Genomic DNA, 26199 nt, shown 5'->3' with positions numbered 1-26199 from the left:
AGTTCACACATGCAAATGAACCCTACAAGCGTAAAGGGTGTCCAAGCTCAGTGGCTGTAAAACCCGCGAAGGCATTTCGTCCGGCCCACGGATGGCTGAGGTCTTTCCCGTGATGCCCAGCTCGTTGCTTCCAACGCAAAAAGCAGCAGCGCTTCGGTGCGCATCGTAAATAGTCAAATAAAACTGCACCAAAATGTTGCTTCTCTTGCCATACTATGTATTGTAGATTGTTATCCCCGGTGTGACTATTCCTAGTCCCGTTGTGTGTGTGTGTAACCAGTTTAAAAGTGTGTCCTATATCATAACTATTGCATATAGTCATCAGATCGGCCACCCTCATTAGTCTTCTGCCCTGTGTGCAAATGTGATAGTCCCTATACAATTTGATTTACGTCTGGTGAGTTTTCGGCGTCACAATTATTTCGTGACAACATAATTATAGCAGCCTATTTGTTGAATTGAATTGAATTTGGAGTTTTCTGTCGCAGCAGCAACACAAACCGTAGTGCACCAAACACGTGGTGAGTGAATATCACAAGACTAAGGGTTTATTATTGCACTAGATCAAAATATAAATATTGTCGTGAATGAAAATGATGAATCGCCAAAAACTAAGCTGTGCAACAATTTTAGTGCTTTGTATAAAAAATTTGAGAGTTGGTGTCTCCACCTTTCTGAAGTAAAAAACAAACAAAAAAGCTTTTGTCTGCATGTCGCAGTTTTTATTTTAAAAATGGACATAGATTGAGGTTTTCGGCACCTCTCAATTCCTTCACCATCTTCCGAGTCACGTGCGCTGTGACGTCAATAGGGGACGCACGGGGTTCCGGTGAAGTTCTCTCTCTAGAGCCATCAGTCAGCGGCGAGCACTCATCCGCTCGTGGCCACGTGCTTGCGTAGCCAAGGTGCAGCGCGATCAACATGGGGAGAAGAGGAAAGTCTCGTCCGGGTCCGGCCAACACTTCCTAGAGAAGAAGGGCGTAGCGCTCCGAGTGGTTACGCCACAATGTCGGAGGAAGGAAGGCCATGGCGCAACTGCGTGAGAAAATCACGTGAAAAAAAAAATGTTTCTTGTCGAACAGCGCTATGGTGTTCGTGCGCGTTTACCCGACATTAATCTACGTTTTAAAAGCGCAGCCTTATACAATTTAATATACATATAATATAAACTTAATATCCCGAATGAAAAATCTATCAATGTTTGGAAGTCAGTGTTTTCTAGTGGACCGCTGACTGTGCCTGACTGTACGTCAAGCATGTCTGTTAGGCCAATAAGTTACTCTGACCGACAGTCAAACTCCTGTCAGACTCCGCTTGTCGGCTTTCTGGTGGTTTCCCGGTGGCAGTCGGCCGCCGCGAAATGCCATCAAGATGTCTTGGTGGCGATTCTGATTGTACATCGATTGGCTCTGACTGTACGTCAGAAAGCTTTGACGTGCAGACAGACGTACGGTCAAAGGACGTAAAGTTCGTTCGGATACCACTATTTCGTCAAATCTATGAATACGAAAAATAATCTATGCACGAGAAAACGATTTCGGGACGTGAGCCCATAAAACCGCTGATGTTAGAGATATGACACGCAACCGACCGACAACCCTGATCAGAAGCCCGCCGAAACGCCGAACACGCCACTTTTGCTTTCGCCCATAGAGGATTCGCCAGCTTCGCCGAGCTTCCATGAACGATCGCTCTCGACTCGTTTTGTTTGCCCGCTTGCTCCAACCTGTCGATCCTGCCCGGGCTCTACAATATCTTATGTTTTAGTAGAATTTCTACTCGACAAGACCCAGCCTGTCGTGAGTTCCGACGATGTAAGGGACTTTAGCGGTGTAGTTGAAGACGACAAGGTTTACCAGGTCTACTGGGCCGGAGACGCGCGAACAAAATGATCGTTCTACGACGCGAAAGTACTCTACATGGCAGGTGAGTAAAACTGAAGTACGGCGAATGATGTACGAATGCTTTGCATAACATGCTGAAGGCTGAACTGAATATGCAGCCGAAGCATTCGTTAGAGCGATGCGCTCATTGTCGGAATCTCGCGCTGCAATACTAAAATGCTCCTGAATCGGTCCGAGAGGTTTGGACTAGAAAGTTTATACCTTTCTATCTGGCATGGGCTATTGTCCTTACCGCTGTGTCGCACCTCATTATTATTGTTTCATGAGGAGTGCAGACAAAAAGCGTCCGCGAGCGTAGTTCAGATATGTCTGCTGCTCGCGTTCGTCCGTGGAAGCCAGGGCTGTTTGTCGTAGCATGCATGCTTGCTCTCTAGCTTCAACGGAGTCGCATAGGTTTTGTGAAATAAAGTGTATACGGTCGTCCCGAAAGGTTCAGACATCGAGGGCGTTTCTTTGAAACATACTTACGGTATGTTTACATACTTATGTCCCTTTTGCCTGGAAAACGCAAATTTCAAAAGGGGGAAAAATAACAAAGGACGGGTACACACTTTTCCTGATTTTTGATGTCCTGAATTACATTCATTTTAAGGATTTGTGAACCGTCTCACAGCCATGCAAGATGGCCACCTCGGCTTGTGAACCGTTATATAGTCATCCAAGATTGCCACCTCGGAATTTGAGCTTTATATAAAGAGTAAAGCTATACGCACTCCGGAGTGCACTTCAGACGGATATGGCTATACGCACTCTGCTACACTCGTATAAAACGAATGGTGAAACCGAGTTTCCTAAGCGATGACATAGCATAGGGGTTAAGGTGTCCGCTTTGTACGCAAGCGGACGCAGGTTCGATCCGCGGATGACCTACTTCTTTTTTTCTTCGAACATTTTGTTTTGTCGAGGCATTTGGTGATATCTATGAGTGCGTATACACGAACTCATCTCTGTTACGTTACGGCGCTGTGGTGGCGCGTCGGACGCACTTCCGGTCCGGGGCTGTGGGCGGAAGTGCCCATGTGAGACGTGTATTCCTGCGTTGTTTTGAAAGGAACCAGACAAAAACCTGCCTTTTCGTCAAAATGCCGCGACTGGGGCTGTACCAAAAGTGTCGAGAAAGGTTTGAAGGTCAGTTTTCATGCGCTCGGTTCGTTCGAGAACGTGGATATGTGCCGTGAAAAGGGAAAACCAGACGCCGTCGGACCACGATTGCTTGGGCGAGAAGCATTTTGGTTTGAATTCACGGATACTTCTGGTCATCAAATTTATTTGTTTTGTTCCAAAATGAATGCCGGAAAACCGGCAAGTTGTACGGACCACCTGCTGACTACGTTCAGTGCGTCTTCAAGTTCAAACGGCCGCCTGATCGTTCGAACTGTCGTCTGCTCTTTCAAACGTTTCTGCTTGTCGTCTGCTCTTTTAGAGGACACCGGTCCGTAGACCAAACGTGGGCCCGGCACTTGAAGTAAGTGCAGGCCCCAAAAGACATATGTTTGAAGGTTGGTAAGCAGGCTCGACGTAAACAGTAGATACAAGGAGATGTTGATCATTGTTACCAGTGGCCATCACCGACTTGTTATGCCTGATTCACTTGGTTAGATTCTGCTTGCTATTTTCAGTGTCGACGTCGACATCTCAGCTACGGTTCACGCTTTTGCAGTCCGAGCGACGTCGCTACTGAAAATTGCGAGCGAAATCTCATCATGTGAATCAGGATTTAGCGTACATTCTGCGGCGTCCACGCGGAATGAATCGCCGCTTGTCAGATGATTCACGCGAAGGCTTGCGGTGTAACGAGCCTTGGTAATTTCACTGACGCCGCTCAAGTAGTCAGACATCGTTAGGAGGACGTAGAATCAACCATTCCAACGCCAAAAAGAGCGCGGGGACTCACACTGACGCCGACAACATCGCATTTCAATGGTTTGTTTATGGGCGACGGCGAGCTTCTTGCCCACACCCCCATCGCGCATCCGCGGCGCCGGTGGCGTCCGCTAGGGGCGCTCCGGGCGCTCCGGTTTGTTTGTAAATATGAGTTGGTGTATAGCCATTTCGTTCGAAATTCACTCCGGAGTGCGTATAGCTTTAATCTTATATAAATGCTGCCCTTGTTGATGAAATTCCCTTGGCAGTGGCAGTCAGACGTCATCTGATGGACCATCAGGGCACGTCCCACCAGGGCTGCTGACTGGCAATCAGTGTCCCAAATTACGTATCTTGATGGAATTTTCAATAGGGATACTACGCGTTACCAAGGTTGCAAGTACCAAATTTATATTTATGAGTATCCCCGTAACCGCGGGACTACGTGCAGTCCCGCAGCTCCCCACACTTTTCGAATGAACCGGCTCCGATCGTCTTCCCTCATACGGGTTCCGATTCTGGTAAATTTACGTTGTTTGTGAGCTGCTGACTGTCTGAAAAGGAAAGCTGAGACTTTCAGGATGGTAGGGAACCGAGAAAAATCCAGTCATCGTCGCAGGGAGCGCATTCGAGCAGGAGATGGGTCGACAACATTAAGCCTTTCGTCGCCGCTGCTCTCGTGTGTGGTCCTTTTGAGAGTTGTTTCCGTCTACCCGTCGCTTTTTTGTCGTCACCGCCAGCGGCGTAGACTTTCCATTTTTCCGGGGGGGGGGGGGGGGGGCAGGCTGAGAAGTTCTCCCTGGGGGGGGGGGGGGGGGGGAGGGTGCTTTTCCGCAGTTTTTTTTCACACCGGCAATATCAGAGGCCAGATTCACGAAACGATCTTACGCCAAAAATGTGCGTCAGACAAAACAAGAATAAATTCGTATTCACGAAACGAAATTATCAAAAGTTTTGCGCCGTTACGACGGAATCCTACGAGAGCTCCGAAGCTGTCTTACGTACTTCTTACGATCAAATTAGCATGGCCGACAGCGTCGCTCAGTTACTTGGGTCGCGACGACTAACGGATGTTTCTTTTTCTATACGTGCTCTTCTCACGCGTCCCAACTTGAGGCAGCAAGAAAAAAGTAAAAAGTACTTGAAACAGACCACGACGAACAAGACCGCTGTATCCACAAACACCCGGGAAAAGCTCCAACGGCCACGATTCCACCGACACCGACCAAGCGACCTCGGCAGATAGGCCTAGCAGGCAATCCGACCCGGCGCAGCGGTGCTCCGACGGCCCTTTTATAAGACCGTCCACGACTTGCTGAATGGAATATGCCCGCGCTACCCTTGTGAACCCTTCCCGTATTATAGTTTGATCGCTGATCTCAATTTTAGATTACGAGGTCAATCTCTTCCTCTTGTCATCTCCTTGTTTTCCGAGGCAGCGGTGACGGACGCTGTCGTCGAAAAGGGACTCCCATCGATTCTATCTCCTTGTTTTGTGTGATATAGAGCTCAAATAAACGCCGTATGGATTATCTTTGCAACACGGTATGTACACTTTGTTATTAGTATGCCATTTTTATTCTGACACGACTGCACCTCACTGTCGATCGCTATAACAGTTCGTGGGTCGCAATCAGAGGTCGGCCCTTTAGGTCGCTCTCACTCACCCTCACAGCCACACTCACCTAAGCCCCTCACTCACCCTCACCCTCACAGCTACACTCACCTTCAGCCCCTCATTCACCCTCACCCTCACAGCCACACTCACCCTCACTGAACCTCACGGCCTTCACGCCCTTCACACACTCATGGCCCTCACGCACTTACCGCCCTCATGGCCCTCACGTCCCTCATCGCTCTCACGGCCCTCACGCCCCTCACGCACTCATGGCCCTCACGCCCCTCACTCACTCATGGCCCTCACGCCCCTCACCGCCCTCACGGCCCTCACGCACTCATAGCCCTCACGCCACTCATCGCCCTCACGCCACTCACCGCCCTCATGCCCCTCACTCAGTCATGGCCCTCACGCCTCTCACCGCCCTCACGGCCCTCACGCCACCCACCGGCCTCACGCACTCACCGCACTCACCGCCCTCACCGCCCTCACGCACTCATGGCCCTCACGCCACTCACCGCCCTCACGCCACTCACCGCCCTCACGCCACTCACCGCCCTCACGCCACTCACCGCCCTCACACCCCTCACGCACTCACCGCCCTCGCGGCCCTCACAGCCCTCACAGCCCTCACGCCCCTCACGTACTTATGGCCCTCGCACCACTCAGGCCAGCTTCAGATGGGGCAATTTCGCCCAGAAACTTGACGTCGCAACACCAACAACACGGGCCGTCCGCGATCATCATCATAATGAAATTTTATTTTTCTTGCACTATTTAGACACAATTACGCGTTATAAACGTGTTTTTATGCATTTAAATCTCGTTAAGAATACTAATGTACCTTTCTGAAACAGTTTATTTCCAAAAACGATCGATTTCAAACCAGAACCAAGTCCTTCGGTGTCATCATCTCCGGCACGAGGTATCACGTGAAAAAAATTTGCGTCCCTGATTGGATGCAGCCGCTTCAAACGTCTGGCGCAGCATGGCCTTCGTCGCTTTTGCGCCATTAAACCGTTAATCATCATCATCACCGCTTCAAACGTCTTCGAATTGCTCCGAGTTGCTTGATTATTTCGAGCCGGACCCCATTTCAGCAATTCGTGTAAACGTGGGTAAAGCTAGTGAACAACCCGCCATCAACACCAAAATTACTGAGAAAGATGCTCCGTCTGAAGGGTGCCTCACACACTCACCGCCCTCACGCCCCTCATGGCCCTCACACACCCATGCACTCACGGCCCTCACGCCTCTCATGCCACTCACTGCCCTCACGCACTCATGGCCCTCACACCCCTCACCGCCCTCACACCCCTCACGCACTCATGGCCCTCACGCCACTCACCGCCCTCACGCCCCTCACGCACTCATGGCCCTCATACCCCTCACCGTCCTCACGGCCCTCACGCACTCACGGCCCTCACCGCCCTCACGGCCCTCACGGCCCTCACTTACCCTCATACTCATGAAATTTCCTGCTTCAGAAACTCGCTCACCCTCACCTCACTTGTGAAGATGAGGGTGAGTGAGGGTAAGTGAGGGCCCTCATGAGTGAGGTTTGCCGAGGTATGGTCGCAATGCCGGTCCAACCTTTCTTTGCCTAGTGTCACGTCAGTATCGAGTTGCAATCGTAAAGGATCGGTCCCGACGCGCTTACCAATTCGCGGTCCAACAGCGCGAATCCAGCACTTCGATCAAACGTGCGCGTGCGCTCCGAGTGTGAACAGGTATTACGCGGCTCTCGCTGGCACTCTCGTAGTTCAAACGTATCTTTTTTAACGTCGGCTCGCTCCTGCATCTCCGAGGCCGCGAAAAACGGCGTGGCAATTTGTTCCCATCTACGTCGCTTTGCAAACGACTGACACGGGCCGTCTTTTACCAACAATGACAGTTCTGTTGAGTTCGTAGCGATCGAGTTCGTAGCAGTCATCGGAGCTGTGGCGTAGGCAGAGGGGGGGGGGGGGGGGGGGGGGGGGGGGCGGGGGCGGGGGTCGAAACCCCCCTCCCCCTTCGAAATGCCAAAGCTATCCCCCCCCCCCCCCCCCCCCCCAAACGGGGCCCGCTCGCTCCCCTGCTCACGCAGTCGGTTTTGCACGAGGCACGGAGCAACGGGGGAGCACGGACCGAAAATTATTTCTGGGGTAGAAAATGCTCAAATCAATAAAATGTACAATATTGCTTAATTCGTGTTTATTCGATGAGATGCGGAACTTGATCTCAGATATATAGAGAACGGATATTTCGAAACATCGGTCGGGTGAAGGATGGCAATTTCAAGGCAAAGTATAGCAAACTATCCTCACTGAGATACACAGTTCAATCAAACCAGAGTGAACATAATGAAACGAACACACGGTGATAATATAAAACAATCCCAGTGATGTAAGAACATAATAGAGAGTTTTAGAGTAACGTACGCAATTTTAGCGCACGCTAGCGCTAAACTTAGCGCTTGTATTAGCGCACGCGACGCGAGAGTGTTTTGGAATAGCGTTTCTCCGTCGCGACGCAAAAGCCCAAGCATTTTGCGCTTGCGACGCCACCAAGATACAGTCACAATTTTTATTTCACACACGAAATGCTGTAACTTTAGAAAAAATAAGTTTTTTGGTCCAGAGTACCATTTTAGATTTGTTTACACATGGGAATGCGACGCGCGGTTAACCGGTCGTGTCCGCTTGCGTCGCCTCGGCAAAAGAGGTCTCGTGTACTGATTTTCGCACATCGTACTTTCGCCGAGCAATGTTCGTGCGTCAGAAGCATCAAGTTTCCGGTGATCGTTGCCAAACCGAGTGCAATGTCGTCCCATATTGAAAATCGCAGTCGCGAGGATGCCGCCGACGTCGCACTCACGACGCCGCCAAAGCAGCCGCCTACCTAATCCTGGGAGCCGCCATTTTTTTAACTCTGCTCCTCTTGGCTTTAGCCAACTTTTCATCGCGAATCCTCTTTGGAAAACCGCAAAGAGTATTTGCGTACGCACGCTATTTCCGAGAAATAGCGCACGCTAAAATTGCGCACGCAAAGCGCAAAACCTGGTTTGCGTTCGCAGCATGCGCAGTGGCGACATCGCTATTCTTTGCGAACGCAAAGCTTTAGCGTGCACTATTCCAAAACTCCCTATTAAAATGCAGCCGCCTGTGTTCACGGAGGGGGGATCGGTGGCCGAGTGGGCTGAAGCGCACACTCGGCTGCGCAGTGGCGGGCTGCCACTGCGCAGTCGTTGGCTGCAGCAGCAATTTCCGAAAACGGAAGATAGCACGTGACAAATTGTGCACCGAACACAAGAAGTCGCAAAGCGAATGCGGCTGTAACGTATATCAGCGGGGAGACGATGCTAAGTGCACTTTGCATCGCTTCCCCGCTGATATCAGCGAGTAAGCAATGCAATATCAGCACATAAAAAAAGCAAATAGGCAGTATAGAAACGGACATCTACAAGTGCAGTAATAGGCCTCGACAAGTCAAATGTAGAACGAATTTTGCAGCTTGTGGTGCAAATGTAAGACCCTGGGTGTTATGATTGTTATTGGTTACTCAAGTTTTGTTTTTCATTCCGTTCATTCCTACGAGGATGTGCACTATAATTTTGTGTGTTGCTCGGTAGCGACGCCCGTTAAAATACGTTAATGGAAACAATACGAAAAGAGGGCGCAAAATCGTCGTCGTTGCCCCAAAACAGGGGCAACTGTCGACCCAATGCACACACCAGACTTTTGTACAAAATATCTCTCGTCAAAACTGACGGCAGTCGACTGAAGATAAAAGACTAGCAGCTCCAAAAAATGATCGCTGCTAACGCCCGCGGAACTTTGAAATCTAATTTCTCCAGACTCGTTGATCTTATCCCGAACAGCCTTGAGAAGTCCATCGTGAGGAACGGAATAATATAAGTCCTCAACATCCACAGATATTGCAGTGACAGCATTCTGAAAACCTTCTCTAAGTTCATTGACCATTTCTAGCGAGCTTTGCACCAAAAAAGGGTCTTTTAGCGCAAGAGTGTCCAAATGGCGCTGTAAGAACCGACTGATCTGAACCTGCCAAGTGTTCTTTTCTGACACAATGGCTCGGAAAGGACACTCAGCCTTGTGTGTTTTTCCCGCGAAAAACATTTCCAAAATTCCACTTTCTGCTTTGTCTACAGCTTTCCTTAACATGTCTAGGTTCAGACCCTTTAGCAACTCAACAGCCGCTGATTTTTGAGACTTTTGTCGAAACTTAACTTCTTTGAAGTTCTTATCTATTGCTCTCAATGCTTTTTCCTGGAATTGGCCCTTCGACATTACAACAAATCCCCCTTCCTTATCGGCCTGCACAAGCGAGAGTTCGTTGAGCTTGAAAAAATCTACAACCTTCTTAAAAGGTGGTTTTGCCTTAGGGCGTCGACTCACGGATTCTTTCAGGCAGTCCACACCATCACCAATAGCACGCTCCCTGTTCTGTTCCCCAGCGCTGTTCGCTACTCTTCGTACCATGGCCAGCAGTTCTGGTCGAGATGTTGACGGTTCGAAGCTGTACTTTGGTCCTTTGTTCAGGTCATCCTTGATCTTCTCTGGAAGCGCCGCTCCCCCCAAGACGGTAACGCTGTCCATGCAAATGGCATCGCTCTTCTTTTTTGGCGGAAGCTGCATTCGCGTCTGTTGCCAGATGAACTCCGTTGTTTGCGACGCCAATCTTTTGTAGTCTTCAAAGCGGCGCTTGGCATGGTGGTCCTCCTGTTCTCCCAGTACGATGATACGGAGCCAGTCCAAATACAGTCGTATTTGTCTCCAGTATTCTGATTTCAGGATCTTGCACAGCCGTCTAGTGTGCCCCCAGGATGGTTCCACGACTCCGAAAAGGCCTTGCACTTCCCTTAGCACAAGCTTCCTCTTCAGGCAAAAAGAAATGGTTCGGGATTGGCACGTTGAAATGGCGATTAGATTGATGCACGTGATGGCGGGATCTTGGTGTACACGATGAAAAAGGAAGGAGCCCAGTGCAGAAGAAATATGTTGCATTAAAACTTGGGTTTGGGCTAGTTGGTCCATTACTGAATAAAAGGTTAAAAAGCGCGAACAAACGAGGACAATAAAGAAACACGGACGACAGTACAGGCGCTTCACTCTCAACTGGTTTTTATTTACACCATTGTCACCTATATATACACATTGCCCATACCACATCGAATTCAATCGCGACAATCAGAGCCAACCTCCAGAAACACCATCTCACTCTGGAGCAAATACAAAGACGGAGCGCTGACGCAATTGTTTTCTTTCTTTTTTTATGTAGAATGCCTCTGTAATCTCTCTTTCCGTTTTTTCCTTTGCCTTTCTTAAAAACTTTGTGCCAGTCAGGTCAGGTTTACATCCACATCGCCCACAATGGTCAGCGAGATGGCCCCCCGCGTTGTTGCGCACACACAAATTATGTTCACGTGCTCTATCATTGAAGCAGCGCCCAGTCTGCCCAATGTAGACTCTGCCATAACTAAACGGAACCTCGTACACCACATTGGTGACGCACGCAGTATATTGCACCGCGGGTTTCTTGGAGCACGGTGCCTTTTTCTGCCTTGTCAACATCGGACATATCCTGGCAAGTTTACACGGTGCAGAAAAAACCACGTTAATGTCGTATCTACCAGCTACCTTTTTTAGATTATGAGATAGGGTATGCATGTACGGAATGACTTGCACTCGTTTCTTTTCTTTACGTGCTTCGCTGCCTTTTTTACTTCTTTTTAGCTTTTGAAGAAGGCTCTCACAACAACTAGAGATTAGATTAGGGGTGTACCCCGCGTCTGCTAACCTTTTCGATTGTCGTTCAAAACTGATTTTCGTCTGGTGGTTGCAACTTTTTTCCAGAGCCGCACTTAGACATGTCAAGGCTATACCCCTCTTTACCAGTTTAGAGTGAGCGCTTTCAGACAACACCAGGCTTTTCTTAGTGCGCGGACAATACTGCTGTTTGTTAGTAGTTTGTTTTGTTAGTAGTAAACGTTACAGGTCGAGCTAACGCAAGTACCCTGCCCGCTCCGCGGTAGAACGTTGGCTACGCAATCAAGCTCACGACGTCTCTATCGGCCTTCGTGTTGGTCATGCACAATGTCGAAAGCTTTCAATAGTTCACGCGACTATCTTAGTGGGTAGAAAGGCTGACATTTTGGTCAATCAGGGGCGGGTTCCGACGTTCTACAGGCAGAGATTAACAAGGCAGCGAGCTTGGGCTGTGGCACCCGGAATAATCAACGAACTCTTACCCGAACCAAATCACCGGTGCGAAGCCCGTTAAAATTACGAGTCAATTCTTTTCGCGGCGGATTCAAGTGACGGACGTGAACATCAAGTTTCTCCGTTGATTTGTCGAAAGCTAAGACTACAGCGCTAGGACTACAGAGCCTTGGACGCCTCACCAGCGACAGGTGCCATCTTGTTTCGAAAGTCACTGACGTCACGCATGTCAGCATCGCGTTGTGATTGGTTGCCGCTTTGCGGTTCGTGAAAGCGGTTGGGAGAAATCGGTCCCGAAGCGGTTGGCAAAAACGCGCTCCAACCGCTCGATCCTAGCCGCTTTGCGGTTGAGAACGCGCGGATCCGCTTCGCGAACGCGGATCCGCTTCCAGTGTGAACGCGCCATTAATAGCCGATTCACACGACGGACCGAATCGCGATTTTCGTCCGCGGACCGTGTACCACGTGACTGGCACGTCACCGATTCCTGCGATCCGCGCCTCCTCCGCGGAGGCGCGGAGTGATAAAGTCAAGCGCCTTTTTCACTCGCGGATTTTTGACGGAGGATATCGAATGCTTTGGCAGCTTTGGCTTGAAAAACATAGTTAGTTTGGCAACAGTGAAACTTTCCTGGTTTGCGCGGGAAAGATGGCTGGCGAACCGTACTCCGATTTTGCTGTCCCTGGCCCTTCGTACGGCTCAAAATTAAGCGATGAAGCAAGCATGTTTTTCATTTCGCTTGTGGAGCATTTCCCAGCGCTTTGGGACATGACGATGAGCGAGTACGCCAACAACGCTTTGAAAGGCGCGTTGTGGCGACAAATCGCCGACGAGATGGAGGACCGCTACCCTGAATGCGGCCCGTACGTCCCCGGTACGTATTATGACTATGATGTACTCCATTTCTTATTCCGTCCGAGCATGCAGAAAACATTTGAAAAGTACTCACGCCACCCAGTACACCTATTTCTTTAAACTGTTCGCCGCGTTTCCCATTACTGTGCGTGCAGTGTGGCGGGTCGCCCGTAGGGAGACTCGATCTCTTGCTTCGAGATGGTTCGGTTGCTTTAAAATAGGGGCTCCCCTACGGAAGCACACCTTTCATTGTTCTCTCTGCTAGACTGCGAACAGAAAGCTACTCTTACCAAGCCGACCGATGAACTCTTATTGCGGAGATCGCGCAGTGTTGTATCTAGATTTGAAGTTTTTTTTTTTTCTTTTTTTTTTTTACGGTGGGGGATCGCTACTGCTGCATACATTGGTGTTCAATGGTATTGAACCCTGCAAAGCTTGTTTACCTGAAAGTGCAGGAAAAAAAAAATTGCTTACACACTGATTGTGCCCTGCATTACCCGCAGCCCTTGAAGAGTAAAATATGTTTTGTGTTACAGATACGCTGAAGACATTCTTCAATAACAAAAGGAGGACCTACCGTGCAGAGAAAAAAAAACTGGAGTCATCGAAAAGCGGCCAAGCTTCCAGCGATTCCTACAAGGGCAAATGGAAGTTCTTCCATTGTCTGAACTTCCTAGATGCTGCCAAGCCGACAGGGACAAGGACCTTCAGCGAGGCTTTTGAGGTGGCAGAGCCAGAGGCGGTAAATTTTGTAGCTGCCTTATATATGCCATTCCAGAAGTCATTGCGATACACTGCTATCTGTTGTGTAGATTCTTGTTTTGAGCGACTATCCCCTTTTGCATGCTAAGAAAAGCTGAACAAGCTCCTCCCACTCTTTTCACTTTAGCAAGAGAAAGCTGGAGAGGAGGCAAGGAGCGACCCACCTTCTGTCCCGTGTTCACTCGCTGAAGTGGAAAGAGGAGCATGATCTCTTCCTGCTTTTCTTAATTTGCACAATAGACTTGTTACGGTTACGCCACTACAGTGACAACTGAAACATTAAGGCAAGACGTGCAGCATCAATCGAGTAATTTTTTGCGTGCAAGTTTTGACAGCGGGAAGTTGGACTGCGCCAAGCGCTGTCCTTTATCTCCACTGTAAATGAGAAATTCAGCCATTGCAGTACAAATGCCAGCTTTATATCATTTTTTCTAAATTTACGAGCATTTATGAATTTTTTAGCCATTCTGTGCACACACTCTGTGCACGCATGAGCACTTTACATACTGTCAGTGTGAATTACAGTGGCACATGTTTATTCATGAGACGAGTACATAAAGCTAGGGATGCAAGCAGGAACACCGAATACTTTGCTCAAGTATATTGGGCACATGGAGTGCATTTCAACTGTCATGAGGTACCGTACCCTCATATGAAGACAATATAAAACACCTGCTCTAACATAAAAATACAGTCAGTTCTTGAACATCTTGTAAATTAAATGATTTTGATATTACTGGAGTTTGTTTCCTTCTTTGCAGGACAGGGCAGGTCAACCTTCTTGAAGCCCACGAAGGCTGGCATAACTTGCTCTGTGCATAGATAAAATTAATTTGCATGCAACTTTTAATTACAGCAAAACGCTGAGCAAAGTGCGGACCAGGATGCCGACCCGGACGCCAACATCGAGTATGCGCCACAGCCGTCCCCTGCCTCAGTGAGTACGGCCAGCAGTAGTAGCGTGTCAAGGAAAGCTCGCAGCCCTCAGCTAACGATTGGGCTGCGAGAACAGCTGCCCTTGAAAAAATAGCAGTTGCTGTACAACAGCCTTCCGACGCAGATGACGCCTCTGCACATTTTGCGAAGGCTGCTGCAGCACTCATGCGACCAATGAACCCATTAAAGTTGGTTCGCTGCCAGGCTGAAATACTCAGTGTCATAGAAAAACATCTGACCGAATAAAAGTTGAAGTTAACTGTTTACTTGCTTCTTTTTGTCTGCACTCCTTTCTTCGGTCTGCGTGTGCAGTGTTTGTCTAACTCAACGTAGGCGGCCTCTCGCTGCCATGACACAGCACCCCTGCCATTGAAAAAACTACACATGTCCTCTCTCACTGCAGCGCCAAATGTGCTAGCACGTCCACGCGATGCTGGGAAGCTGAAAAACGTTGGGCGACCTCGGCGTTCGTTCTCTGCATCTGCCCTTGATGCTTGTTGGGGCAGCACGTCGTTGCTGAGAAAGTTGTGCAGGACACATGCAGCATTGACGATGGCAGTGGCCCTTTCGGGAATGGCATTTATCACTGTCAGCAAACACCTGAAACGGTTGGCCAGGATTCCGAATGTGTTTTCGACAACACGTCTAGCTCTGGACAACCTGGAAAGGAACAGGCAAGTATCGAGCGAGTCATCAAGACTAAGAAGCAGATCAGTAGGCAGCAGACTTTTCTATTCTAGCTGAAACCAAGAGACTGCCAGCGATGGAAATGTAAAATTATGACTTAAGAACGCCACTTTTCAGACATTGCCGGCACGTACCAACAACTATTTTGTCGAAACCTCTCCTCCCTATAATCAATAACAGGGTAAAAACCCACAAGATGTTCTGTCTCCAGCATGCGCCCGTTGCCTTCCCCCAGGTTTGGGCTGTGTGCGACGATGTATACTATCAAAGGCACACAGCTCGTGCTCGAGGCACAGCATCTGCCGAGTTCTTAGCCTGTCACAGGCTATGGACATTCATGGGAAGTGCCATTTTGGCTAGAATAAAGCATCCTGCCAGTCTGCAATCAGTCGAGTCGTTTGATTTGGAGGACAATGGCTTGAGAGGTAAGTCGGTACAGATAGATGATGGTAATATATTGTCCCAATATCTTCCAGCTCGGCTTACTATAGAAAAATCAGGCAAGTGATGGCAAGCAGTTTACAGACGAGTTGTTCTTGTTCTGTAAAACCTGCAGGTTTCTTGAAGTTGAATGCAAGCCAAGCAATCTTGATTTCCAGTCCTTATGATGCTGCCAGTGCTCTTTTCTTGGAAGCTGTTTGCAACAGACTAACCAGTACTGTTGCAAACATCTCTTGAGATTCCTGATCTGTAGCAGAAATACTGCAAAGCCATTCTCAAAATTGTGCACCGTATCCAGGAAGAGATGGGTAGACCGGCCGGTTAGAATCTTTCACGTATAAAAACACATGAAGTGTTTTTATGCACAAAGTGTCTGTGAAACAGCTTTGATTGAGTAAATAACTTTTAACTTGGATTCGTATATTCACCTCTATCTGACATACCACCAAAACTTACCTGTAATTGAATATCCGCTGTTCTTCCGTGAGCTTTGTGCCACCAAACGGCTTCATGAGATTTTTTCCAATAGGAAATGCATCATCGCCCACAAAAACGGGGGGCAGAAACTTGTCTGGTGAGCTTGCTACCTTCACCAGCTCTGGCAGATGGATCTTCTTGCTTGCCAGAGCTCGTTGTAACGGTGTAGTCTGCCAGATGCCGGCGTCTCCTTGTGATCCCGGGGCACCGACGTCGGTGTAGATGAATTTGCAGTTTGCATCTACCACAGCGAAGAGTATGATACTGTGGGTCTTCTTATAATTAAAGTAGACAGATCCAGAGTTTGGTGGCTTCCAGATGCAGACGTGCTTGCCGTCGAGTGCACCGGCACAGTTTGGGAATTGCCATTTCTGGGCGAAACCACTGATCACATCCAGCCACTCCTCTTCGGTCTTTGGAGTTCTTATGAAGTCCTCCTTCAGCTCTTCGTAGAGTGCCGTGCACGTTTCATGGATGAGGTCATTGACACTTGAGTGTCCAAGCCTGAATTGACGGCTTAATGAATGATGACTCTCTCCTGTCAAATGCACGAAGAAAAATCAAGTTGCAATTATTCGGCTTATCTCAAGATGGCATGATCTAGGAAGTTCTCCAGATGCATCAGGCAGAGCCGAGGAAGGGCAGTACATTAGATACAAATAATTGAATTACCAAAGGAAAGAAAAAAGAAATGAGGGTAACAACAAGCCGATCCTGGTTAAAAGTGGTGGATTTAACTGAAATTGGTTTTCTAAAGGATGACACAAACACAGAAGTCTCAAACACGGCTGATTTTTTATTGGACAAAATGGAGGAGTGCACAGCACGGGACTTACAGGGATACAGGAAGAGACACTTTCCACAAACTATCATTCCCCAAAAGAAATTCGTCCCCAGACCTTACAACTTCTTGCACATAACCACCCAAGGACAGGAAACATGTCTTTAAAATGGTGGAAATTGTTCTGTATTAAAAAAAGAAAAAAACATGCCGATCCGAACACCCAAGATACCTTTCGCTATTTGGATTATGGAAAAAGAAATGCAACTGGAAATGTATTGGAAACTTGATATCCAGATAGAAGCCAATAAGATATCTTGTTCCATAAGCCAGATAGCGAAAAGTTATACTGGGTTCTGGGGCAGGGATATTGCGGAATATTTGATGATCATGTTGATGTATATATCTATATCTATATATATATATATATATAAATTTAATTCTTATTAAACACCAATTTGGGCCCTCTTTTTTACCAGGTGGATAGACAAATGAACCGTGCTACACACTCGGCCACCGCTACCTCGAATGCATCCCGAGCCCCTGACAACAATCGACGAACACTGCCCCGTCCAGCTATCTGCACAGCTAGCTCTTACATTCTTCCAGGCGAGAGGTCCGGGATGGCTTAGGCGGGAACCCGCCGACAAGAGAGACAAACATCTGGGGGTGATAACGGATCCGAGGTCGTAGCCTCCAGAAATTTATTACGCGCTGTACAACAAACGAAGGCTGGAGTGAAGTTACTTACCCGTTGCAAGATAACGAAGAGTGACTTGTAGCCGTGTCTCTGGTGGAATTGCTCGCCGCATCACAGTGTCCTGCCGCGCTATTCTGGGTCCCACGCGAGACAGCAGCTGCAGGAATTGCTCGCGGCTGACGCGCAGCAGCCTGCGGTACTCCTCGGGATCGCTGTCGAGGAGCTCCTCGGTAAGTTGGTTTTGCATACCGCGTTCCTTTCTGCACATCCAGTCTTTCATCCAAAGCGATCTCTTGGACCCACACGACTCATCTTCATCGCAAGATAACGCTGCGGTCATCGCGGCCAAACGACGCTTTCGATCGACCTCCATCTTGACGATTACTCTGGACAACAGTGCGCTGTTGGCGTTTCGCGGGCCTGGCGGGCCTGTGGGGTCGAGAGTTCTCCTAGTTGTCGTCTGCTCGTCTCATCCGTCGTGTGGATGCTCTCGGGAGCTCGAGGCTCCGCGGATTTGTCATCACGTGACCAATCCGTCCGCGGATCAGTCCGTCGTGTGAATCGACCATAATGGGGTATCCACACGAAGGAGAAATCCGCCCCTTTCCTCCGCGGATCGCGCATCACGTGTGACATACGTCATCCCTTTTTGACTCCTCGCGGCGCGTTCTCCTCCGTGGCGGAGGCGCGGAGGCTTTGCGCTGACAGCACGAAAACTCCGCAAGTGCACGCGGCGGAGCCGGGGACGGAGTTTCCCGGGATGTTAACGTCACGACATCCGTCCGCGGAGTTCTCCTTCGTGTGGATACCCCTTAAAGAGGGCGAATTTTCGACGCGCGCGGCGTGTCTGACGTGACGGAGCCGACTTCGGCCAACGTTCACCTGCGCGCGCGTTACGTCGTAGTATAACAGAGCCTTAACACCCGATGCCGACAGCACGCGCTCACGGGGAAAATACAAAGAAATTGACGAAAACAAAATGTCGCCATAGCACAGTCAGCGCCACAAGAGCGTGCAGGGACACGCTCTTTCACGCGCTTCTAAACAAAAAAAGAAAAAGAAAAGTGTGGGACAAAATGGCCAGATATCTCCACCCTAAGCAAAGCGCACATGAAGGCACACTAGTTTCATAATGTTCATTAAAAAATAAGTCAAGATAAAAGCATCGGTATGGCTTGCATACAAACGGGGTCCAATCAAGCATCCTTTCCCCAGCAACTACAATTCCATGTGTTTTTAAATATACAAGGCGCTTGCTACGACTATTTTCAATAACAGCAGGCGCCTATTTGGTACTAACACACACTGCAGTTGTGTCAATTCAGAAATTAAAAACTTCCCCACCTCGGACCCCGCAGGGGGCACCTGTGAAAGCAGGTGTTTGGAGAGTGGAGTCTCCACGGACCCCGAGCCATGCGGGTCCGCCCGCCCACGCCTGGCTGTGCGTGGCTTTCCCGTGTCCGGGGAAAAGGGCATCCTGGTGGTTGAGCCGAGCCCGGGGTAGGTTTAGACCCTTCGGGGCCCCCCGGGCGAGGCAATACACCACTTCGGCCCCCGCTTCCCGTAGAGGGGTGTCCTGGCTTGGCCCGACCAGGATGTTTCAGTCAGTTGCCATTTTTTCTACTATCCCCTTTTTTCTTTCTCTTTCCTCCTTTCTCCTATTCTTCGTTTTCACCTTCTTTGGCGGCAAGGGCTAACCTTGGGTGGCGACAGAACACTCTCATGATCCACACTTGGTTATAGCTTCCTAGTAGCACTGGTAGAGTAGCATACTCAGACAAGCCAGACCTCTTATGAGATGTTACCTATCCCTTTGTTGGACTCCGCGGTGGGTGGTGCGCTACGGATGCCGAAGCTTCTGCCCTTCATATGGGTTCCAAGCAAAAAACCTCCCCCGATCGGACCCTGAAAAGGGTCCGGACCGAAGTATTTAACAAAGAGACATCAGCTGCTGCCCAGAATAGCTTCAGCCGCTTTCTGGTAATGCAATCATAAAATGGAAAACCACTTGCCGAACTTTCACCGTTTCTTATTTCAAAGACTTTAGAAAACCTAATTGGTAAAAACTTCAAAGCAAAGAAACTAGCATCTGGCGACTTGCTCGTTGAGGTGGAAAACGGAGTGCAAAGTGTTGTTCTTTTAGACTTAAACAAGATCTCGGACTACAAAGTATCTGTCACCCCACATCGCACCTTGAACAGCTGCCAGGGCGTCATCTCAGAGGACGACCTGCTGGAGTCTAGCGAAGAGGAGATCTTGGAGGGCCTTTCCGGGCAGGGTGTGGTCGCCGTGCGACGCATCTTCATACGCAGAGACGGACAGGAGAGACCATTGAAGCACTTAGTCCTCACTTTTGCTTCCACTGTGCTGCCCAAGAACATCAAGGCAGGCTATCTTCATTGCAAGGTGCGCCCCTACATACCAAACCCGAGACGATGTTTTAAATGCCAACGATATGGTCACAGCTCTGTTACCTGTCGTGGGAAAACGACATGTGCAAAGTGCGGAGCTACGGACCATCCAGCTGACACATGCGAGGGTACACTTCTCAAGTGTGTCAACTGCTCTGGTGCCCACCCCACTTACTCTCGAGCCTGCCCAAAGTTTCAGGAGGAAAAGAAAATCCTAACACTAAAATCAAAGAAAACCTCACATACCCTGAAACAAGGAAGCGATTTTCCTTCCTCCAAGGAGGCACCTATGCCGAGGCGGCTGCCAGGGGGGCAGCGCCGCCACTAAAGGCAACGGTGGGCACTCAGTACAGTCTTCGCGACTTGGAGTGCTCACCCAGCCCCCCAACCACCAGCGAGGCCTCTGTGGGTTCTCAGACCCCAGCGGCCCTGCCCAAAGCCCCACGTGCCAGGACGGTTCCCCATCGTCCTGGCCCTAAGCCCCGAGTGGTGCTTGACACCACTCCCTCTCAGAGCAGCGAGGGGCCCGCTCCTTCCACTTCACAGCGGGAGGAGGAGGCCATGCAGGTATCTGTTGATCCAACAGAACCACCTCCACCCGCCAAGGGAGGCACAAAGCATACCCCCGAAAAGGGGGACCAAAAGAAAAAACTTCCTCGAGTCACTGCCCCGAGTGTACCATAGCTTGTGTCCACTCACAGCTGTGAACCCCACAATTTTAACTATAATTTAATTCATCTGTGATGAGTCATTTTAGTTTCATGCAGTGGAACTGTCGGGGTCTCCTTCATAATATAGATGATGTTCACTTTTTACTTAATGAGCTACGCCCGATAGCTTTAGCATTACAGGAGACCTATTTGACGTCCACACATACCCAAGTTTTACGACACTATCACCTCTTCCGGAAAGACCGCCCATCTTCTCATTCATCCGGCGGTGTTGCCATTGTTGTGCAGAGTGGAGTGGCATGTGCCCAGGTCCCCCTTGACACGCCCCTTGAGGCTGTGGCAGCACGAGTTCTTACGTACCGCCTCATTACTGTTGTCTCACTGTACCTACCACCACACATCCCCGTACATATTCATGACCTCCAGAAGCTTTTAACTCAACTTCCACAACCTTTATTAATCTTAGGTGATTTTAATGCTCATCACACCATGTGGGGCAGTGCACGAGTTGATTCCCGCGGAAAAGTGATTGAACGGTTTTTATTGTCTTCAAATTTATGTCTTTTAAATAACAAGGCCCCATGCAACCTTTTTTAGTGCTGCACACAACTCTTTCACCTGCATTGATTTATCTATCTTATCACCATCATTGCTTCCTTGCCTTTCTTGGAAGGTTTTACATAATCCATTTGGCAGCGACCATTTTCCAGTCGTTTTAGAGAGTGTGGTCGATCTCCCCACACTACAAAAGCGTATGCCTAGGTGGAAACTTGACAAGGCGGACTGGGAACGTTTCAGCCTAGCTGCTACACTTGATGCTTCACTATTGGCCACTCTGTCCCCTGATGAGGCTACAACATATGTTACTCAACAGATAGTCAATGCAGCTGAGCACTTTATCCCACGTACCTCCGGTAATTTGCCAAAAAAGTGCAAGCCATGGTGGAACAAGGACTGTTCAACCACACTTACAAGACAAAATAGAGCCTGGGATGTCTTTCGTAGGTACCCCACCGTGGACAACAAAATTGAATTTAAGAGACGAAAAGCGCAAGCTCGCTGGACAAGAAAGCAGGCAAAAAAAAAATCTTGGATGAAATATCTCTCTTCTATAAGTAGTTTTGTTACGGCTAAAGAGGTTTGGGATCGTGTACGCAAAATCAAAGGTGACTACCGGGCTTTTACCATTCCAGTATTTAATCTGCCTTTGGGGTCAGTTAAAGACGTTGCTAATGTTCTTGCGAAGCATTTTCATAGTGTATCTAGCTCTGATAATTATAGTGCTGAATTTAAACAGTTTAAATCTCGTGCAGAGAGTTGCTCTATTTTTATGGGGGGGTCTAACTCGCAGCCATATAATGGGCCCTTTACAATGTGCGATCTAGAACAAGCTCTCGATGTAAAAAAGATGTCTGCTCCAGGGCCAGACACATTGCACTATGCTATGCTTCGAAAGTTGTCACGTGACTCGCTCAGAACACTCCTTCTTTTTTTCAACTCTCTGTGGGAGAAGGCATGCTTTCCCCAGGCATGGAAGCGGGCTCACATCATACCACTCCTGAAACATGGCAAAGACGCTACGCTCCCTTCCATTTACCGACCCACTGCACTCACTAGCTGCCTGGGGAAAACATATGAGAGACTGATTAACAGACGGTTAATGTACCTTTTAGAAAAAGAGAATCTTTTTGCAAATAACCAGTGTGGCTTTTGTCGCGGACGATCTGCAGTGGATCACTTAGTCCGCCTGGAAACAATGATCCGTGAAGCTTTCGTGCATAAACAACACTGTGTCTCGGTTTTCTTTGACCTAGAAAAAGCATACGATACCACATGGAGGTATGGAATACTTAAAGACCTTTACAACTATGGTATTCGGGGCCGGATGCTGAAGTGTATAGGAGACTTTTTAACGAATTGGACATTCGATTGGGCTCTACTTTGTCTGATCCATTTGTTCAAGAAAATGGAGTTTCTCAAGGGGGCATCCTCAGTGTTACCTTGTTTGCAGTCAAGATAAATTCCGTTGCCACAATTCTCCCGTCTTCCATCTCATACTCACTTTACGTAGACGATCTTCAAATCTCGTGTTCCTCCTGTAACAGTTTCACCTGTGAACGCCAGCTTCAGTTGGCTCTAAAAAAACTTGGTACTTGGGCAGATGAAAATGGATTTAGGTTTTCTCCAGAAAAAACGGTTTGTGTGCCATTCTCCTTGCGCCGTGGGCTGCCTTTGAATCCAGACCTCGAACTGAAAGCCATGCGGTTGCCTGTTAAAAATGAGCACAGGTTTCTGGGGGTGATCTTCGACAGGAAGCTTACTTTCATTTCCCACTTGAAGTGTCTGAAGGAAAAATGCCTTAAAAGTATGAACCTCTTAAAAGTATTGGCTAAGAAGACTTGGGGATCAGATAGAAGATGTCTGCTGCGCCTATACAATTCCATGGTGCGATCCCGTCTTGATTATGGTGCTATAGTGTATGGATTAGCGCGACAATCGGCTCTGAAAATGTTAGATCCAGTGCACCATCTTGGATTACGACTCGCCACGGGCGCTTTCCGTACATCCCCCATTCTGAGTTTATACGCCGAGTCCAACGAGTTGTCGTTGGATAAAAGACGCCAATATCTAAGTATGACATATGCCTACAAAATATTAGCTAACCCTCGCCATCCAACATATGACTCCATAAAGCGTTCAAGGTTCTCTCGCCTTTTCGAAAACAAGCCCAGCATTGTACGCCCATTAAGCCTCCGCCTTGCTGACTATCATACCTCTCTTCAGATTTCTCCCGATGGAATGTCCCTACTCTCACAAGTTGACTGTATTGCTCCCTGGGAGAGACTGCCGGTTTGTTGCGATTGGTCACTTACGAAATATAATAAGCACTGTGTTACTTCAGTGGTTATCCTGCAAGATTTTCAAGAGTTGCAGACAAAGTATGCTGATTATTGTCAGTTTTATACTGACGGTGCTAAGGCTCAATCCTTCACTGGATGTGCCGTATATTCTGAGAACTTTTCTAGAACGAAGCGCCTTAATTCGATCGCCAGTATCTTTACAGCAGAACTGTAAGCAGTGATGTTAGCAATTGACCATATTAGACTGAAGAGAAAAGTAAGATCGATTATATATGTGGACTCTCAAAGTTTGATCACTGCAATTAGTTCCCTCAAAGACACCAAAAATATGCTTGTACAGCTTGTGCGTACCAAAATTAATCGTGCATTGCAGAACGGACATCGTATTATACTTTGCTGGGTGCCAAGTCATGTAGGTATTGGGGGTAATGAAAAAGCTGATAAGATGGCTTCTTCCTCCAGGAATCTTCGGCAGTTAGCAGCCTCGTTACCTTACCAGGATATCAAACCGGTCGTGAGGGCATCAATTTTCCAGAGATGGCAGACAGAATGGGACGAAGAATCGAACAATAAGCTTCACTTCACCAAGCCCATTCTTGGACTGTGGGAGAGTGCCTCTTTAAAAAATCGATTTCATGAGGTATTGTTATGTCGCCTTCGCATTGGCCATTCCTACATAACCCACAAATATCTCCTCTGTGGAGAAGAACCACCCCGATGTATACACTGCGGGGATGATGTTTCCATCCTACACATTCTATGGCTCTGTTCTGGTCTTGATGAAAAACGACGGTATCATTTTCCTGAAATGTTTAGATATCGTATACCTTTTCACCCTGTTCTGTTACTAGGAAATCACCCTCTTATCCCATTTGAACAAGTGCTCAGTTTTATTTCTAGCACTGGCTTTTTACACCAGCTCTAATACCCATGATAATGACGAACCCTACTGAAATTTATTTCTGATATGTTTATTGGACACCTTTTTCATATCAGAACTTATTATTTCCCATCAGTTTCATATGCCGCATATCAGTTACACTAGGCTAGGTGGCGCTAGGTACCGCCCAATTCATGTGCTACAAAAATATTTTTATTTACGAACGCCATCATGTAGATACATTACGCGTACCACTAGCGTCAGCTGAACTATACATTGAGCGCATTCGCATACACAGCACAACAAACATGAATACAACCGAACACCCAATAACTACTTCCGAGTTCTGCGTTTCCGCCTTTTATACAGGTGGTTTTGTAAGTACGGAGCTTTTCAGTGACCACCTAAGCAATAAATAATATTCTCAGCATGTTGGATTTCTTTTTAGTAATGCCCTACCTCAGAGAGTATTTGAACGGCTCGGGGGGTGCATCTCTTAATAAAAAGAAAACGCTCATGCCATAATTATCTGAAAGCCAGTATATCAAGCCGCTCCACTTCGGTCCCAAGTCACGTGTTTGTTTTCCCGCACGGCACCGTCGTATACTGAAAAAAACTTATATGAATTTTATTTCTGATATGTTTATTGAACACATTCATATCAGTTGGCATATGTTGCATATCATTTTTATATGTCGCATATCATGTTTGGGGCATTTCATATCAGTTCTTATATCGCATATCAGTTTTTGGATATTTCATATCAGTTTCATATGTCGCATATCAGTTTTGGATATTTCATATCAGTTCTTATCAGGGCCGTAACCGGGGGGGGGGGGGGGGGGGGGGTTAGGGGGTTCTGACCCCCCCCCCCCGAAATTTTTTTCTGGGTACGGCCCTCGGTCGGTGCACTTGCAGCCAGCCGATTTTAATCTCCACCTCTGCGCACGCGCAGTGGCGCCGGTCGGCTACCGGGTACCAAACCGGGACCGGTTCTTCGGTTTGCTATAACTCTCCATTATATGCCACCGATGCACATGATTCATAGGCGAAAATAAGACAAAATGGCCGCCGTTGTCCCCGAAACCCCCCCCCCCCCCCCCCCCCCCCGAAATTTTTTTCTGGGTACGGCCCCTGGTTCTTATATAAATTCATATAATCGTTTCATTAGGGATATGAACTTGTATGCTGCATATAAGTTTACCTATGTTGCATATCATTTCTGATATCCCGCATATACGCTTTTGGGCTATTTCGTATCAGTTCTCATATGTCGCATATCAGTTTTGGGTATTTCATATCAGTTCTCATATGTCGCATATCAGTTTTTGGTCTTTCATATCAGTTCTTATTTAAATTCATATGATTTTTTTCAGTAGGGAACAATGTCCCGTTTTATCTAGAATGTGAATGAACTACCTAGTTTGGCGCACTTTGGCCTCAGTAGCATTTTGCGCCATAAAGCCCCCAATCATCATCATCATCCACACCTCGGAGTTTTATACGAGATTTCCTGCGTGTCAGGAAGTTCCAGGTGCAGATTAGGAGGCACCCCTAGGCTTTATTTTGCAATGGGTTCACCCTAAGCGGGTGAAGCCATTGCTAAATAAAGATATGCTTTCAGTCAGTCTGTCTTCTGTTTTCATTATTCTAGCTCTAACTTTTGTAAGCCTAGTAAAATTGTTCAGTGCTATGTTGAGGACAGGAGCGTAACTTACGTTCTTTTCAGGAGCTCTCTCGGCGTCCCCAGTCACCCAGACTTGGTCCCGAACGTGGCAATGCCCAGAGGCGTAGGCTGTACTACGCCTCCAAATCAGAAGGCACTGGAGCGGAACGAGCGTGTTTCCGCCCGGACGCGCAGGGTTCCAGCTGCCGAGCCCAGTCCACCAATACCTTCGCCCGCAGTGGAAGAACCTGAAGTGGGCTCAAATGAGGCGAGCGAGGAACGGGAGAAAGTATCTCTTGAGTGTGGTACCGATATCACAATGGTGGACTTCTTTGGATATCACGATATCCAAAGAAAAAACATGAACTCTGTCCGTACCGGAAGTTGACGCGGCAACCTGAAGTTGCCATCTTTGTTGTTGTTTACATTGAAAATAGGTGTATATACAGGGTCCAGATTTCGGGG

The 26199-nt window shown here is 48.2% G+C and overlaps 2 protein-coding genes across 3 annotated transcripts; one reads left to right on the top strand and one right to left on the bottom strand.

Annotated features, from left to right (window-relative positions):
• Positions 1 to 12206: 12206 nt before the first annotated feature.
• LOC115320542 lies at positions 12207 to 14030 on the top strand. The gene is made up of 3 exons (XM_042291313.1): positions 12207 to 12480; positions 12998 to 13203; positions 13985 to 14030. Exons 1-3 carry the CDS (start codon positions 12255 to 12257, stop codon positions 14006 to 14008), a joined length of 456 nt encoding a protein of 151 aa, XP_042147247.1. The 5' UTR covers positions 12207 to 12254; the 3' UTR covers positions 14009 to 14030.
• On the bottom strand, positions 13621 to 17703 carry LOC115320541. 2 transcript variants are annotated; one of them, XM_040208960.2, is made up of 3 exons: positions 17297 to 17703; positions 15744 to 16302; positions 13621 to 14819 (listed from the first exon to the last, which is right to left on the bottom strand). In XM_040208960.2, exons 1-3 carry the CDS (start codon positions 17616 to 17618, stop codon positions 14423 to 14425), a joined length of 1278 nt encoding a protein of 425 aa, XP_040064894.2. In that variant the 5' UTR covers positions 17619 to 17703; the 3' UTR covers positions 13621 to 14422. The 2 variants fall into 2 exon arrangements, with proteins under 2 accessions (XP_040064894.2, XP_040356416.1); XM_040500482.2 differs by having other exon boundaries at positions 14350 to 14759; positions 17297 to 17525.
• Between the last annotated feature and the right edge of the window lie 8496 nt (positions 17704 to 26199).

This window comes from Ixodes scapularis, unplaced genomic scaffold (assembly GCF_016920785.2).
Source record: "Ixodes scapularis isolate PalLabHiFi unplaced genomic scaffold, ASM1692078v2 PGA_scaffold2__306_contigs__length_199485367, whole genome shotgun sequence".
In the NCBI taxonomy this organism is placed as follows: domain Eukaryota; kingdom Metazoa; phylum Arthropoda; class Arachnida; order Ixodida; family Ixodidae; genus Ixodes; species Ixodes scapularis.
The sequence above is the reverse complement of the archived record's forward strand: the minus strand, read 5'-3'. Positions and strand labels throughout refer to the sequence as shown.

Coding starts and splice junctions, on each gene's coding strand:
- LOC115320541 (XM_040208960.2), bottom strand. CDS start 17,618: ATGGAGGTCGATCGAAAGCGTCGTTTGGCCGCGATGACCGCAGCGTTA. Junction 16,303..17,296: donor TCTTCGTTATCTTGCAACGG/GTAAGTAACTTC, acceptor TGCATTTGACAG/GAGAGAGTCATCATTCATTA. Junction 14,820..15,743: donor CAGCGGATATTCAATTACAG/GTAAGTTTTGGT, acceptor GTTCCTTTCCAG/GTTGTCCAGAGCTAGACGTG.
- LOC115320542 (XM_042291313.1), top strand. CDS start 12,255: ATGGCTGGCGAACCGTACTCCGATTTTGCTGTCCCTGGCCCTTCGTAC. Junction 12,481..12,997: donor ATGCGGCCCGTACGTCCCCG/GTACGTATTATG, acceptor TTTGTGTTACAG/ATACGCTGAAGACATTCTTC. Junction 13,204..13,984: donor AGGTGGCAGAGCCAGAGGCG/GTAAATTTTGTA, acceptor CCTTCTTTGCAG/GACAGGGCAGGTCAACCTTC.